Genomic DNA, 17624 nt, shown 5'->3' on the forward strand with positions numbered 1-17624 from the left:
TAGTTCCGCCCGCACGTTGGCGCCGTCTGGGGCGGGGGCGCTCCCGCCCCGCTCTGCGCCTGCGCCGTAGGCAGCGTCGGAGCGGCCGCCGTTCCCTTGGCGCGCGGGCGCTTGCGTGGGCAGGGGCGGCTCGGGGGAGAGGAACAGGAAGCGGGGGCGGGGCCGCGGCGCTGGACCTGGCGCGCGGGGCTTCCCCCCCCGGCTCTCTCCGTGCTTTGAGCATGCGCAGGGGAGGCGGGCAGGCGCGGCAGCGCGCGGCGCATCGTAACGGCCGCCGCGCGGCGGCGATGGTGCGGGGGGTGAGGCGGCGGAGGGCAGCGCGCCTGCGCCTCTGAGTGGCCGCCGCCTCCGCAGCCCGGGTGAGACCGGATCCTCCTCCCCCGCTTCCCCGGCCCCCTCGCCCCTGGCCGCCCACGCTCGGGACTCTGAGGCAGAAGAGGAAGTGGCGGTCGGAGGTTTGTCCGTGTGGGGGGTAGGAGGGGATGGCGGCGGCTTTCCCGCGCTCGCGTCCCGCCGCGCCGTGAGGCGGCGGCCGCCCTCGTCTGGCGCGGCCGTCGGGCCGTTTCCCGTCTCCTGGCCGGCGGCGGCCTGCGGGACCGGAACGGGGGTAGGCCGCCCCTCGCCGGGAGGGGTCCTCGGCCTCGGCGGCGGGCGGGGAGGCCCTTGGGGGACTCTGCGGCAGCCGGTTGCTCCCCCCCGCCTGGGTGCGGCTCCTGCCCGCCCCTTCCGCGACCTGTGGCCGCTCCCGCCGGGCAGCTGCGGCTCCTGAGGCTGCTGGTCAGCGGCGGAGACCCGCGGCCGCGGCAGCCCGAGGAAGAAGGCGAGGAGGCTGGGCCGGCGCTCGGGAGAAGGAGAGACGAGGGGAGCGGAGGGAGCGCGCCGGGCGCTCAGCCGTGCGGCCAGCGGGGCCGGCCGTGAGCCCCGGAGTGCGGCGGTATTGGCGGAGCAGGAAGGTGCCCCCTTCCTTAGGGCTGGCGGGGAAATTATTCAGGAATCAAAGAGTTAAAGCAACGGGACGAGCCACCTGGGTGTTGGGAAGAGGAAACAAATGTGTTCCCTCTGTAGTATCGTGTCACTGCGTCCCGCGAGCAGGAGGGGACAGTAAACTCAGGCCTGTACAGGAGTGGTCAGCAGGACTTCCAGCATTCAGTGCTCCTCTTCAGCAGGTTGGCGTGTTTTCAAATGCAGCTTTTTTTTTTAGAGAGATGCTTTAAGGGGCAGACACGATGAAGTCTTCTAGGAGAACAGCACTGTAGTGGCATTGCTGTTTCTTGTAACTGCCCACCTTTCCTTGCTGATATGGCTAGTTGCATGCAAATATATAGTCTTAGTAGCTACAGTGACCGACGGTGGGCTTCAATGTTTATGTGTGGATTTGAAGAGTCAAATTTCGTAGTGATCTTTTATAGACCAAAAATACACATAGTATAGCTTTGAAGTTAGCCATCTGCATGCCTAAGATTTTTCCAGTGTTTACTATTATTCCTGTTATGAATGGGATAGGTACCTGCTGTCTTTGAAATTACTTTAATTATGATTTAGAAATGTATTTGTGTTGTAGTTAGCATCTGAATTTTTAGAGGTTTCCTTGCAAAGCCACAGCCTGGCTTTGTCCATTACTTTTGTTCATAGTGGACCTGAAAGGCTGTGTTCTTTTGTGAGTTCACCTAGGGCTGTATCTACGTGATTTTTAAGATGATATATTTAGGAGATCATCAAAATACATGGTCAACTTAGTTTGGTGTCTCATAAAGGTGCTAGGAGAAATAAGTAATTATTAATATTTAATGTACTCAGATGTGCAAACCATGTAGTCTTATGATCTGGATGTAGGTGTCAGACCTCTTTCCTAATTATTTTTGTGTGTGGAGTAAAAGGGCCCTGTTATACTTGGTGCTGTGTAACTAACATCGTGCAGGAACAGACCAAAGCAAAAGAAAGGATGTTGCTGCTTGGTATTTTATTCACTACATTTTGAACAGGTTGTTGTTGGGGTTTTTGTTGAGGCAGATTTTTTTGTTTTGGTCATGTGATTATGAGACAGACCAAAATTGCTGCAAATCATGAAATTCCTCTTAATTTAGCGGCTGTTGCATTTTGAGAGTAAATGTAATGTGCATGAATAAGATATCCATTGTAAGACTTTTAATTTTTCAGGAACTAACTTACAGTTAGTTAAGCTACATTAATTATTAATCTAATTTCTTAATGTAGAAGCGCTTAAATTTGTAATTGGGCATCATCATCTATCCTAGTGGATATCTAGGGGAGTGACGTATACTTGTGAACTGGAATTTAAGTTGTTAAATAAAACAGACTAGCTTTATTAACATATTAGAGTTCAGAGAAAAAAAAGCCACTTTTCTGTACATACGTGATATATGGCTGGATCTTACTGGAGGCATCCATGGCCCACTTTTTTGCAAAGGTTAATTTTCCAAAACAGGTCAAGTCTTTCCACAAAACAGAAACGCCCTTGGGGATGGAAACTACCTGTGCTCAGCACAGAAGGCCAGTTGCCAAGCTAAGTTGTTGGTTTATCTTGTGCTAATTTTATTTCTGAGCAGGTATTTCCTTTAGTGTATAACTTCCTTTAGGAGCAGAAAAGCAGGAAAGAAACTGGTCATGAGGAACATTGTGACCAAACACGTTGTTAGCATGGAGTCTGACACTTTTAATCTCTAGCTTCTGCATAGTTTCAGAAAGCTCACCTACCTCGAAGTTTTAAGTCACCTACCGAGCATAGTATGTATGGAAAATAGTAGTAGTTTCCAAGTGAATAGTAATTTTCAAGATGGTAACATTGTAGGAATAAATAGGTTCTTGTTTTTTTCTGAAATTTCATGTTGTTGCTGTGTTAGAATCTCCTTGATGTCTTCAGGTTTCTGGACTGCAGTGCTATCAAAGACACTTTTGATGGCTTTAGAAGAGAGGAAAACTTCCAAGTCTGGAACTGCTTCATCAATTACCTATTTCTTTTTCACTGCCAAGGATGCAAATTTGATACATTACTCAAGAATCTAGAGCTTCCAGCTTCTTTCTCTTCTTTCTTTCCTATCTTTGAGATCTGTTGGCTAGGTGTCTTGATTTAATAATTGATTTTAATCATTTTTGGTACTTGTATTTGCCTTGCTATTAGTTGGCATAATCATTTTGCAACATGTTCATTTGTAACTCAGCATATCCTTAATGGTAACTAAGTATTTAAGTGCCTGAGCTCGGTGCTTTCATTGCTATCTGGGAGGATTGCTGTCTCTACACATATGAATGCTTGTGTAGTTTGGTTTAGCGTTGTTCAGTTCTTAATTCTGATGTTTTATTATGTTAAAAATAGTGAATGACTCACCTCTTTAGACGTGTTTTTACTTGTGATTTTTATGAAGCTGGCCTTGGATTGAAATAGGAATTTGATTAAAAGTGCACGAAAGTAGTATTTAAGGTTTTTTAAATTAATTAAGACTAGATTAAATAAGTTGAACGTCCAGGAAGTAAGTTTTGTTTGAGTTTTGTTTTCTTTTTCTTCCAAACATACAGGTTTATTGAAGTGTTAGTTGTAGTTAGTGAAGTTAGAATTCAAGAGGTATTCAGATGGCTGAGGATGCAGATAGGAACCTGTGAGACTTTCATAGGTCTTTTAAGTGTTTTCCAGAAATTTATTGGAAGTTAGGCTTCTAATCTGGCAGTCTTCTTAATGAGATTTTAAAAAAAGAAGTTTTTTAAAAAATTGCATGTCTGCACATTTATTTTGTCCTTCTTATAATTTGGAAAAAATAAAGTGTGTGTTTTTTTTTTTTTAGTTAATCCACTCAAAGAATATTGTATATGTATATCATACCTTTCCCTACTAATTGAATATACTTATTCCATGTTATACATTGAAATATAGTGTTAACACTTCCATGTGTGTAGTGCAATATGTTGATCTCTGTTGATCAGTCTTTGCCTGGCTTCAGATGATAAACAAATTCAAGGCAGGCAATTAATAGCCTGTCCTACTACTCATTAACATTTGATGACTAATTTTTGGAATGGCCTCATTCAGATTTGAAGCACATGAACAAGTGTGAAACCCACCCCATTAAAATTGCGTAAGGTAAAAGCAGTAATTACTTAAAACCAAACTCTCTTGTCAGCCTATTACTTAATGTTGCTCTCCAGCTTGACAGGGACTTTGGATCAGCTGGTAGCATTTTGGTTTAGTTTGCAGTCCAGTTCTGCTGTGGCCTTCCAGCAGATACCTACCAGTCCTGTTCTGTTTAGATAGCTGACTTCCAAGAAGCTACCCAGAACAAAATGGTCCTTCCAGTGACACCGTTAAAGGGAAAGTCTTATTCATAGAACTTGTATTCATGGATTATTTTTATTCTGTCAGAATTGCAGTTCAGAATATTAAGCTAACTTCAGCCATGGATCTTTTCATCTGTAAATCAGAAATGTTCACCACTGTATAGTTATGAGAACTACAGGAGACTGTAGTATATCTGTAGGCATCTTTTCAAGTTCATAGTTCTTCAGTTATCTGAGATCCAAGAGCTGTATGCCAGCCAAGCACAACGCAGTGAGAGAGGTGCTAAGTTGGGACTGGGGAGAACTGAGCCTCCTGCAGTTCTCCCTTGGCAAGTATGTGGCTTTGGACAAGCTGATGCTTATTCCAGTACCTCGGTTTTTCAGCCTCTAAAGTGAGGAAAGTATCTCTTTTAAAAATTGTCTTGAACTCTTCAGAGAGGTGTGAGAGAGGTGGGTAGTCTCGGATGACTTTCCAGGCAGAAAATGGTGTTCCTGTGCCACTTATCCTAATGGTTTGAGCACATTCATTTCTCTGGGGCAAATGACAATAGAAGTTATGGTAATTTTAGGCCAGAAATTCAGAGATCCTTGATGTATGTATTGTTCTTCTGAGGAGAATTTAGCATGGTTCCACTAGAAGGGGATGCACTGTGATTCCTGACTTTGCGACAAATACAAAATTGTGTTCTTTAGAGAATGTTTATCTTTGGCAGCAAAACACAGTATGGATGTGGAAAACGGGAATTGTGTACATAGTATGTTCCTACCATGTGCACCTCCTTGGAGCATATAATGGAAATGAGATGGTTTCAGGTCAAGGACTCCGAGCTTTGTAAATTTACAGTAGAGATGTGGTTCACATCACTTAAATGTTCTGTGACAAGACTCCTGTCATCTCCTCAATCTTTTCTGCTGTTGAGGGTCATACTTAAATGTTCCAGCTATTTATAGTAATTTCACAGTTTCAACTCATCCTCTGTTGAAAAGGTCTGCTTTTTCAGTTATCAGCTGTCAGCTGCATTCTGCCAGAAATTTCTTTAATCTTACTAGCAGGTGTATATCGATTTCTCCATGGCATCCTTGGCTGGTTCTGTTACCTAATGACTGAAACAGCATGTATTAGTTTTGCTCCTTTTTCCTGCTTTTGAAAATTTACATTCTTTAAAATTACGTCAGGATAGGAAGTTATAACTTCTTTTGGTAAAGCTTAGTACTACTGATGCTCTGCCCAGACAGAGCTTAACCCACTGGCTTGTATTGTTCTTGAAACTTTACTCCCAAGCCAGGACAAACAATGCTGTAGAGAGACCCGGGATACCAGTAGAGGCATGAGCTATTTATTTCTGTGGGCCGAACACACTTAGGAAGTCTGCATGTCTCTGTAGCCATTTAAAGTTCAGTGCAAAATCTGTCAGTGGATTAGGTTGCATGTTAAGCTGTTCTCAGATAACCAGGATAGTGGTCAGTGATGCAGAGATAGGATGCATACTCATTTGGTGAAAAGCTGTGACTTGAAGCAGAAGGTTGTTGCTTTAGATGAACGGTATCTTTGTGTGTCCTTTATATACTTGTGATTTAGTGACTTCAGGGGGTTAACTGCACATGAAACTTGAAGGTCTGAAGTCAAGACTTATGATAATATCTGTTATTACAGCAGATAGTTGTCTCTCCTTCCTCTCCCAAATATTGACACCTTTTCTATTTTTTTTTATTAACTGGCTTCACCTGAACAAACAGTGAACATTGTGTTTGACTGTTTTGACTGTTTTCGAGTTAAAGAACCAGTGAAAACTAAGAGTTTGAGATTCCTGTTGAGGTATATTTGTTCACTGAAAAAGATCAGTGACACTAAATTAGTAGTGATTAAAGTGGCATTAATTAAGCATATCTGTTTCAAGTGAGTGAATGTTAAAAGACAGCTGTCTTTGAATTGTATTACAGGCAGGGTTTTGTTGAAATAGCAGATCTTTGATATGATTGGCAGGTATTTCGACAGCCTTCATCTTACACTAAATCATGTATTTTTGTGTGGAATTTAAAGTATGGCATTTCAAGTAAGGTGTTTCTGCATTAACTGTTCATCATGAATTATAATATTAAATAGTGGTGTCTTAGACATTAGACAAACATGTCCCTGGTTATTCCTTGCTTTTTGGAATGTGAAAGAAACAGTGCAAGATTAAATAAATCTGAAAGTATTTGATAGAGCTGGTACTCTGGTGTCCTTTATGATGGTGATTTTACTGTTACAACTATCCCATTCTAATTATTATATGTTGTGGTGTTCATCTGGAAGATAAAACCTGACCTCACTTGTAAGAGGAGGAGAAATGTCCAAACAAGAAAACAGACTTTAGTAGACTGTGGCCATTGTTTTATAACCAGTCAAAGTGTTTTGACCCCTGCTATTCCAGGATCCCTTTGCTCCTGTTATCTCCTTATTTTTGTTTTCTTCTGTCAGCAGCGGTTATGCTTACCTGGCTGTATGGAAATGACTCAGAAAAAAAATGGAATCTGAAATGTTAATAGGTGAAGCCCTTCCTTCTTCACAGAGAAGATAAATCAAATAAGCATTCGGAATATAGGTGGTTAGGTTTTTTTAATCTTTAGCTGCAATTCTGCTTGTTTTCTAGTAGAATGCCAAAGGTGAAATAAATGGGTTGATGATGTTGAGGGTTTAGCTGGCAAATAATGTCATATTGAAGAAAGTGCATTTATATTTTTAGTGGCCTGTTATTGGTAAGCTTTAGGTAGACAAAAACACACAAGCAGAAGAAGTAGCTGTTTAATGTGGAAATGAAAAAACTGTGACTATCTTATCAATGATTGAAGGAAATGCCTGGGTGTACTCAGTGGGAAAACTGGGTAATTCTTGGAAGAGGATTAAAATCTTCCTGAACTTCATTTTAACTCTCTGGTCTTAGAAGCTGTGTTGATGGAACGAATTATCTTAATTCGTAAGTCTAGGTCTTGATGAGAATTAATGTACAAACTCTTCTGCTTTTCATTTCTCTTCAGTGCTTCCGTTGTTCAATTTTTTTCTCAACAAGAGTTTTTGTGCGAGTAATTAAGTGCTAATTTAGAAACAAGCTTGTTAGACAATTACTTTTAAGGGGTAGCTCTGAAACTTTTTTGAAGAAATACTAATGTGTAAATTAATTTTTATTTTCCTGCTTTTAGTAATTCAGGTGCAGCCAATGATCACGAGATGTTACCACGAAATCTACCTCAGACTTCACGTTTGCTCATTCATTTGCTGCATCATAGATCTCAACAGGAGCTCTGCAGACACTCTTGAAAGTATCTGAACAGATTGTGACATCAAGTCAAAGCATGATGACCTAATAGGAGGTCAAAGTCTGAAACACTGATTCAGCAGTCCAAGATAACACTGCCTTTTTTATCAATATCACTTCTGAAGGCTACAGACCTCCTGCTGTTTCTTCCCTCGTTGCTTCAGAAACATTGAACTGACCTTTCTCTGGCGAAAAGATCTTGACTTTTCTCTCTAGTCCTGGAAATATTAATGGAATACAGTCATGTCTACCCAGGACGAGAGGCAGATAAATACAGAGTATGCTGTATCCTTGCTGGAGCAGTTAAAATTCTTTTATGAACAGCAGTTGCTAACTGACATAGTGTTGATTGTTGAGGGCACTGAATTTCCCTGCCATAAGATGGTTCTTGCAACATGCAGCTCGTATTTTAGGTAAGTATTCAAACTAGAATCTGTTAATTCTATAAAATCTGTGATAGCTGGTTTTGAGTGTAATATTAGTTGATAGATTAACAATGTGTTGCAAAGAGTTTTAAAGATGAGTGAAGTAATTAAAAAACCTAAATATAATTACCTGCCACCACTAAAAAAGTAAAATAAATTTTCTAGCATCTGGTGACTTACTCTGGATAGGTACTATAGTTTTTATAATAAATGGAAAAAAAATCACACTTGTGATGGTTCATTTTCTGTAGGGAGTTAATATTTAAATTTTATTTTATTTTAAGTATTTCCCAAGGTGCGGTAACAAGGGATTTATGAGACGTGGCCATGGGAGTTCCATTGCAATGTTTATTAGCTGTAGTTTCTTAGCAGAAACTTCTGCTAAAAGTAGGGATTGCTGTGCAAGTTCACAGCTTCATTTTCTGAATCATTTGGTTTTCTCTGCTCAGCAAAGAAGCCAGAAACTTTTTTTCTTGCCTGAGAGCCTTGCTGCAATCCAATATTTTTTTTCCTTTGTGTGTAGGTGGTGTTTTGTTTTTGTTCCCCTCCCTGCCCCCAAGATGCTGTTGCAATTTTTAATTCATTAGCAATAGCTTCTGTCCTGTTTCTTTGCCTTTTGAAAAGTTTTTATTAGCAAGATAGGTTGAGTGCTACTACTTTTTTGCAGATACCTTCATAGTAAGACCTAGAAGATGAGGCACCATGAATTTTCTGCAGTGATTAATCATTTTTTGTTGGCAATACAGTATAATTAGCCTGCCTGTCTAGAAAAAATTTTGAAGCTTGAAACTAGTCTTGGTGACATCTGTGCATGTTTTACCTTCCTGGTGCATTGTGGAAGGATTATAACTTTTCTGTTTGATCAAGGGAAGGTTTGGAAATTGTTTTCTTGTTGAGGTGGGGTCACTGTACAGAACACCTCTAAAATGTATTCTGTATTTTGTCTGCTTTCTTGTAGAGGATAAAGGGAATAACTTGTAATGCAAGGAAGTATTCAAGGATTCATTTGTTACTTTCACATACATTTTTGTTGCTGTTTTTTGTGGTTTTCTCATCTCGGATGAGTCTGCTACAATTTCTAGCAACAAGTGTTGCTAGATAATGATTATTGTCGTTGGCTGCCTGTAGATGACATAGTTCCAACAGTTTATAAAATAACCACCACTGGAAATGTGGCCAGATTTAATGTGGGTGTCTAATAATGGAAGCTGTCATGAGTCCACCCAGTGCACTGCGTTAGAATATGCAGTCAGATCTCTTATTCATATGTGTTTGTTTATTATTTATGAAATGAGGCTTTGGCACTGGTTAAAAGAAGCATCAAGCTTGTGGTTTTGTCATGTTCTGTTTTTCTTCTCTACTTTGGTTTACAAAAAAGATGCTCAGCTTCCTAAATTTAGCTTTATTATGAAAAATTGATAGCCCCGAAGGAGGCTGAGGGGAGAGGGGAAAGAACAGAAAAGCATCTCATAGTGTGATCCAGCCATTGTGTAAGGCTGCAGCCAACTTACCTTCCATCTTTGCACTTGAACGTGGCGCTGCAGCAGCCCAGCTCCAGCACAGGCCGCTCTACTGTGTGCACGCGTGCATTAGAGCCAAATTCTCTAGAAGCTCCTGCTTCTCTTCTACAAAGAGGAGTCTCTCCTGGCACTTGTACTGTCTTAACTTTTAAAAGCCGAGTGACGAACTGGTACTCGCTTCACCAGTCAGCGATTCCTCGTAAAATGCAACTTGCCCTGAGTTAAGGAGCCTAGAAGAAGACAGGAGATGGTGGTGGCATGCTGTCTTTGTATCAGATGCTACGGGGAGTGGTGCTGCTTAGGGAGTGTCCCCTTCACCTCTGCAGCCGGGGGCAGAACTGCAGGGTGCACCCACCATCCTTTCTAACTTGTTTCATGTCTGGTTTCCTAAAGAGCCCCAAATAAATAGAAGGAGCCTTGAGTTGAATTTTCAGTACAACTATAAATACCAAACCTGAATTCATATAAAGCTCTTAAAATCAATGTTCCCCATTAAATTGCCTTTCTACTTTTTAGGAAGATGTAATGGAAATATTTAGGCATTGTTGGTTTTTTGTTGTTTGTTTTTCAGACCAAGTCTGGTAGTTTTTTCTGTCATTGATTATTCCTACAAACTGGAACTTTACTGCATATTATTGCGAATGCTATATAAGAAATACTTCATGGAGTTCTAGTACTTGCTTCTTTTTCTGAGCTTTCTCCTCCTCCCAGAGCAGCATGCTTTTTGATGTGACTTAGCCCAGTCCATCGCAGAAATCTGCTGCTTTTTATTTTTATTTTTTTTAGAATCTAAAATATGTCTGTATATGTTTTGACAGTATTTTCTGGAGGATGTTTCTTCCCTCTTATCATCACCTGACATAGAAAAGGTTTTAAATTTCATAATTTAAAATCATTAGAGTTCTTTGCTGATTAAGACAAAAGAGTTTCTGTAAATATAAAATATTTATGCAGAAGGCATTGATGGTACTTTCTGAATGTTCTGTACAAGTGTTTTTTCTTAAATACTAGATGGTAGCCTAAGGTAAATACTAAACCCCTGTAAACAGCCAACCAAAAAAACCTGTTCACCTTTTGGAGTGTAATCACTGAAGTCATATAAGTGATAAGTGACTTTAAGATGACTGTACTTGTTGTTGGTCCTTGTCTTAATATGTGTATTTCTCTTCAGAGCCATGTTCATGAGCGGGCTAAGTGAAAGTAAACAAACACATGTACACCTGAGGAATGTGGATGCAGCCACTTTACAAATTATCATAGCTTACGCATACACGGGTAACTTGGCAATAAGCGACAGCACGGTAGAACAGCTTTATGAAACTGCCTGCTTCTTACAGGTAGGAATGTTTTGAGTATGAAATAACTGCTTCTAATCTTGGAACCATTATTTTTCTTTACCTTGTTAAATAGTCTTTTCTGTTTAGTCATTTCAAAATACTCTTGTCCAGTTTGCTCAGTGTAGACAGCAGTTGCTTGCCAGGTATGTTTCATGTACCCATTCCTCCTTGCTTTATGGACCTTATGGAGAGTCGAAGTGAAACATTGCACTTCTAGTATTTAGATAATTAATTTCTCAAGCAGACATAATCATGCAATGTGCTTGATCTATACGAATCAATTAAGTCACTGCTGTATTTTTGTGTATATACCGTACTCTAGGCCTAAACTCTGTTGTTGAACGCAAAATGCAGGTACTTCTACCTGCTGCTGGTATGTGAAAGACTAAATTGCATGCGGTAATACTTAGCATGTTTTTTCTTTGTGTTACAGGTAGATGATGTGTTACAACGGTGTAGAGAATACTTAATCAAAAAAATTAACGCAGAAAATTGTGTGCGTCTTTTAAGTTTTGCTGATCTCTTCAGCTGTGAAGAGTTAAAACAGAGTGCTAAAAGAATGGTAGAGCACAAGTTCACAGCTGTGTACCACCAGGAGGCTTTCATGCAACTGTCACACGATCTACTGATAGATATTTTAAGCAGTGACAATTTAAATGTGGAAAAGGAGGAGACAGTTCGTGAAGCTGCTATGTTATGGCTGGAGTACAACACAGAATCACGATCACAGTATTTGTCCTCTGTTCTTAGCCAAATCCGAATCGATGCACTTTCAGAAGTAACACAGAGAGCCTGGTTTCAAGGCTTACCACCTAATGATAAATCAGTGGTGGTGCAAGGACTGTACAAATCGATGCCCAAGTTTTTCAAGCCCAGGCTTGGTATGACGAAAGAGGAGATGATGATATTCATTGAAGCTGCTGCTGAAAACCCTGGTGGTCTTTATTCTTCTGTCTGTTATAGCCCTCAGGCAGAAAAAGTTTACAAACTCTGCAACCCCCCTGCTGACTTGCATAAGGTTGGGACGCTTGTAACTCCTGATAATGACATCTATATAGCAGGTGGGCAAGTTCCTCTGAAAAACACAAAAACCAATCATAGTAAAAGCAGCAAACTGCAGGCTGCCTTCAGAACTGTGAATTGCTTTTACTGGTTTGATGCACAGCAAAACACTTGGTTTCCAAAGACACCAATGCTCTTTGTTCGTATAAAGCCATCCCTGGTCTGCTGTGAAGGATACATCTATGCAATTGGAGGAGACAGCGTCGGTGGAGAACTCAACAGGAGAACTGTGGAGAGATACGATACCGAGAAAGACGAGTGGACCATGGTAAGCCCGTTGCCCTGCGCTTGGCAATGGAGCACAGCAGTAGCAGTACACAACTGCATTTATGTAATGGCACACAACTTGATGTACTGTTATTTTCCCAGGTCAGATGCTTGGGTAGAAATGGCTATGCGACAAACAAGTAGATGTTTTGCTTCAGCTGCTGCTTTTGGTGATAAAATATTCTATATTGGAGGACTGCATATTGCCAGCAATTCTGGTATAAGACTCCCAAGCAGTACTGTAGATGGGTCTTCCGTGACGGTGGAAATCTACGATGTGAATAAAAACGAATGGAGAATGGCAGCTAACATCCCTGCCAAGCGGTACTCTGACCCATGCGTTAGAGCTGTTGTCATCTCTAATTCTTTATGTGTCTTTATACGAGAAACCCACATGAATGAGAGAGCCAAGTATGCCACCTATCAATATGACCTGGAACTTGATCGCTGGTTTCTGAGACAGCACATATCGGAACGTGTGCTGTGGGACTTGGGGAAAGACTTCAGGTGCACCGTAGGAAAGCTGTACCCATCTTGCCTTGAAGAGTCCCCATGGAAACCTCCAACGTATCTCTTCTCACCAGATGGAGCTGATGAATTTGAGCTGGACGGGGAGATGGTTACCTTACCACCTGTATAGCTCCTAAATTAGACTGCACAACTGATTGTGTGCTCAGTCATCTTGACATAAGTAGCTGTGAAAGAACAGGTCTGGAAACAGAAATGTCAAACCTGTCTTTCATGAGTTGTATTTTTATGCCCTACCTAATGCCGCCATTCAGTATGAATCAGTGAAATGAGCAGATATGCTTCCATAATATGAAATACTATTATCTGATAATTGAGAAACATATATGTATATCATGAGCTTGTCTGAAGAATTAATTTCTAGTTCTATGAAGTCTCGGTTCAGGAAAATTAGCTTCGGAAAAAAGTAGTTACTGTTTCTAGGATGATGTCACAACTCTTTTGACAGTATCTTCCAGTTATATTTGAACTACTTCTGGATATTCTACTTAAATGCTAGTTCTATAATTGCCAGTGTGGCCCAATGAAAGGACTGTGCTGCACTTAATACTAATATTCATGTTGGTATAGTAATGCCATTAAAAGAAAAAGAAACAAATCCCATGGATCTACCTGTGGTAGGAAGGGTAGATCTTCCATTGTATGGTAACATGCAGGGCAAAATGACTGCAGGTTCAGTCAAGCTGTATTATTAGGTGCATGTATTCTATTTTCACTAACTTATACCTGTCTGTTTAGGATACAGGTCTTCCAAGCAGCTGGTAGTTTACCAGGTGTGGACTTAAGTTGCTGGGCTTGCAATAGGAATTGTCAGCCCTCATAGTGCGGGTCTATGTGGAGCTTTAATCAGTAAATGTCTCCACATTCTGTATTACAGTAACATTGGCTCATGTATATTACTTCCTGCTGCTGATGTATTTTTCCATTGTAAAAGAAAGTTTTAGTGTGGATTAACCAGGTCTTTATTTTCTGTTAATTTAATAACAAGCATTACTGTAGTGTGATTGTGTATAGATATCCCTTAGCTATCAGGTTTTTTACTTTGGGGGGGGGCAAACTGTTCAGGAATAGCCTGTGCTCCGTGTGCAGGAGAGCAGATGACTAGTGCTGCTCTGGCATTAATCCCAGGAACCACTAGCAGTAGCGGGGTGCCGCCAATCTAACATGAACACAGGTGCTTCATGACAAACCTTACTAGCATGTTCAGCTGCATCATGTTCTGGCACTGTATTTTGAATGACATTAATTTATTAAAAAAAGACTGAATCCAATTAAGTTTGAGTGTGCTTTCTGGTTGAAGTAGATACAGTTACAAAATCCCTACACCACATGTAAGTAGTTTGTTGAAGGCAGCTTCAAATAGTTAAGCTGTGGCAAGCTTGGAGATGTGTATGTTAGCTTGACTGTTCCTGCTGGTCAGTGAATGCTGGACATCAGGTATTCAAGTAAAACTGAGGATTATGTAGAACTTAAATCCATTTCTCCAGTCATGGGACAAATTGTGCTTTACTGAAAGTGAAGAAGGGCATTAAGGAGATACTGAGGAATCTTCCATAAGCTCAGAAGAGCAGAGACCTATTTTGAGTCTTTAATATTAAGAGCATATTTATTTATTTCATCATCCAGATTGTCACTGGCTATTTTTTAATTCTGTTTCTTATTCCAGTAACTACCATTACAGCTTTCAACAGGGAGGACACCTATATATTTTCGAGGCTAGATCTCAAGTGGGTTTTGTCTTGTACAATTATTAAAGGTTTTGATTGGAAAAGGGATTTAAAATAAAAAAGCTCCCTTATGTGTGAACTCTTCCTAATGCTTTGACATTTCACACCATGTAGCAGAATCATGATGACACTAACAGAATGAGGGAAGCTACTGATTTTTTTTAATGAAGGTGACGTGTTTGCATTTACCATTACTTTTTTTTTTTTTTTTTAAAAAACCCCAAAACTTACCAAAAAACACCACCTGAATTGCTTAGATAAGGGGAGAAGCAACTCAGTGGATCCTTCTGATAGGTCTGTTTATATGGCTTTAATGTAGCCTGGGACACCCAGCTGCAAGCCTGTTGAAGGGAATATACCTTAAAACAGCAATGTTACTTTATAATTCAATTTGGAGAATCACATATCTCAGGCAAAAATACAAGTGGTGGACTGGATGGACTGCTCAGTTCTGTGGTCATTCTCACTTCAGCCTACCAGGTCAGGCTGCCTTCAGGACAAGCCTGTGTTCTTCAAGTGTAGATCATCTATAGCTAGTGAAGGAGCACAGTGTGTTTGTTCTGTTACTGAGAACTTTGAACTTGAGTTCAAAATCTTATGCATAGTTGCTTACCAAAAGGGGAAAAAAAACCAAAACAAAGGTAAATTGAACAGGAAAGAGGAGACTTTGAAGAACAGTCCTTGATGGACCATTTAGGAACATATTTTAAAATATAGATGGTCTACATTACTTCCTGCTAGTCTGTTTTTTAAAATATTTTTCTTTATATTGTTTCTAGATATTATCTGCATTTTTGTTTTATATGGTCTCAGATGATGTAATACCTTATTTAAAATTAAAACATACAGTACTTAAAAGACTAGTGAAGTGTTGAACAGCTATCCAGCAACTCTATTTAAGACATACTTACTTACTATTTGTTCACTTACTTATACAAGTAGTTGCTGCAGTCATTATTCAACCCCAAAAGAAAACACAGCTGGCAAATGCTATTCTCAAGTCTGAATTCTTTCCTTGCATAATTTAAGAAGGAAACTGCAGGCAAAGTGTTGTCATGTGCCTGGAAATGGTCACTAGTGGTGGAATTAACAAATGAAAAAAGATGCAGCTCTTATTTCATAAACAGAACAAATATGATTAAAGCCTTCACCAAGTTGTAAACTAGTATCTTGCTAACAAAGCTTCAGCCTAATAGTAGCCTATTCAGCCTGTACTTGGCTTTGAAGTACATTTACATGAATCAACTTTGTCTGTCCTCAAGCTTTGCTGCATTTGCCAAAGCTTGCTTCTTTTCTGGTAGAACTACTTCAGGTTATTCCTACGAAGTTTCAGTTCCCCCTGTCTGAAGTAGTAAAAAGAAACAATCATCTGGCCTCTGCTCATTTTTAATGCATTCACTCATTTCTATGGTTGTTTAAATACATAATTCATTGCAACTTTAATTTTTGTTCTAAGGGGATCAGAGATCTAGGGCAGTGAATTGTGTCAAGCTTTACAGAGAACAGAATCAGATGGATAGTTAATTTTAGGGGAAAATAACCTAATATAATTATAAATATTATTTTTTAAAAAGGTTTTAAGCACTGCCTGGTTTGAAACAGTGCTTTCCATATTTCTCCGTTCAATTCTCAGTGCTTCTGTTAAGATGCACAAGCACCTGCCACATTGCAGTACAGCTAAGGAACGCACCTGCAGACCGCTGAACTACTGGTTTTCATCCTCTGTTTCCTATTTACATTCAAATAATTTCTCTTTTTGGCTCTGGATTCCTACATGAAAGGAGCTTTAATTTAGGCAGACTCTGAAGCAGGCTTGCCCTTAAAACCAGTTTCTTTCCACCTCATGCTCAACATTAGCTAGACAAATGTCTGTTTAGTTCCACTCCAGAATTATTCGAAGTATCATCTCCCTCCTGCATTTACCATGCAGTATAATTCAGCAGAATCCTTACTCATAGAGTTCATAGCCTGGGGGAGGATTAGCAGACTGACTGAAATGCAGAGATCGCTCATGATGCTGGCTGGCAGTCTATATGAGATGATATGTGCATGTTCACACACCTTCCAAGTTCAGTATGGAAGAGGTTGGCTAAACAGCCTGAACTAGCAGGTGGGAGCAACACCTGGGTCAAGACTGAGTTAGAGAAGCTTTGACATGGAAGAAAGGGCCAATGGAGAAGATGAGACAGCATGAAGGTGAAATAAAGTAATTGAAAATGAAAGTAGTAGAATTATCTCTCTGTGATTTTTCTCCTCTCCTGCTCTCAAAACACCTGGCCTGGTCCAACTTGTAAAACTAGATAACTTTGTTTGAGCAAAGAAAGGGTTTAAGCAAAGTACATAATACCAGTGCTGAAGTATGACTGGTCATATTTCATCCCTTAAAACAGCATATTGTACTGAATACATACACACTACTGCAATAATATGACCGAAGAGCCAGTAAACAGGACAATAAAAGGTACCAAAAAGGTAGTGATGTAGTGTAGACTTTAAAGTCTATTCAGATTATGTGCTAAACATCAAGCTAAATCTTGATGCTGAGGTTTCATTTAGAAAGTGCAAGAGGTATGGCTACATAATTTAACTCTGAGTATATGTTTTTATTGTAAAGAAAAAATATATTAAGAAACAAGTTCCGCGATGTAAGAGTGGACATACATACTCTTCAGCAAGCTCTTTGTCACAGAGCATTACACACCTCAAAATACATATACACATAAGTTATTAAAAGCAGCAAAGGCCAGTAACCACTTGTCATATTAGACAATACGTTAAGCTCAGCATTATTTTTTGCCACTCTTTGTTATGCCTGAACTTTTAAATTCTCCACTGTGTTTCTGTGTGCATTTCATAAAGCCTCTGAATTTATAGATGAGACATGGGAGTTTGCTTCCTCAGTGTTTTCCATCTCTTTCATACAGTACATAAGTGATGTCATTCCTCACATTGTTTTTAAGGCAACAAAATACCTCTACATCTGTCCTCACTTGAGATAACTGTTCTTTCTTCAGTCTAAATATTCTTGATTTTCTTTATGCTCACCTGATCCAGAAAGCAGTGCTTCTTTCTTGGTGATCTAGATTAAGACAAGAAGATCGTGTAGATGTTCTCTGGTACTATTGAGGCAAATAGTCATCAATATTAGTAAAAAAATAATGCAGGCAGGGAAGTA

The 17624-nt window shown here is 40.2% G+C and overlaps 1 protein-coding gene across 3 annotated transcripts; it reads left to right on the plus strand.

The window, feature by feature from the left end:
* The first annotated feature begins 225 nt into the window (after window positions 1–225).
* KBTBD2 (kelch repeat and BTB domain containing 2) lies at window positions 226–13993 on the plus strand. Of its 3 annotated transcripts, none has more exons than XM_082046541.1 (4): window positions 226–455; window positions 7468–7996; window positions 10700–10865; window positions 11299–13993. In XM_082046541.1, the coding sequence occupies exons 2-4, from the start codon at window positions 7827–7829 to the stop codon at window positions 12832–12834; spliced, it is 1872 nt and encodes a 623-aa protein (XP_081902667.1). In that variant the 5' UTR covers window positions 226–455; window positions 7468–7826; the 3' UTR covers window positions 12835–13993. The 3 variants fall into 3 exon arrangements, with proteins under 3 accessions (XP_081902667.1, XP_081902668.1, XP_081902669.1); XM_082046542.1 differs by lacking the exon at window positions 226–455 and adding an exon at window positions 789–1166; XM_082046543.1 differs by lacking the exon at window positions 226–455 and adding an exon at window positions 4598–4620.
* The last annotated feature ends 3631 nt before the right edge of the window (window positions 13994–17624 follow it).

The sequence above is a fragment of the Streptopelia decaocto genome (genome assembly GCF_964273445.1).
Source record: "Streptopelia decaocto genome assembly, chromosome: 2".
Lineage (NCBI taxonomy): Eukaryota > Metazoa > Chordata > Aves > Columbiformes > Columbidae > Streptopelia > Streptopelia decaocto.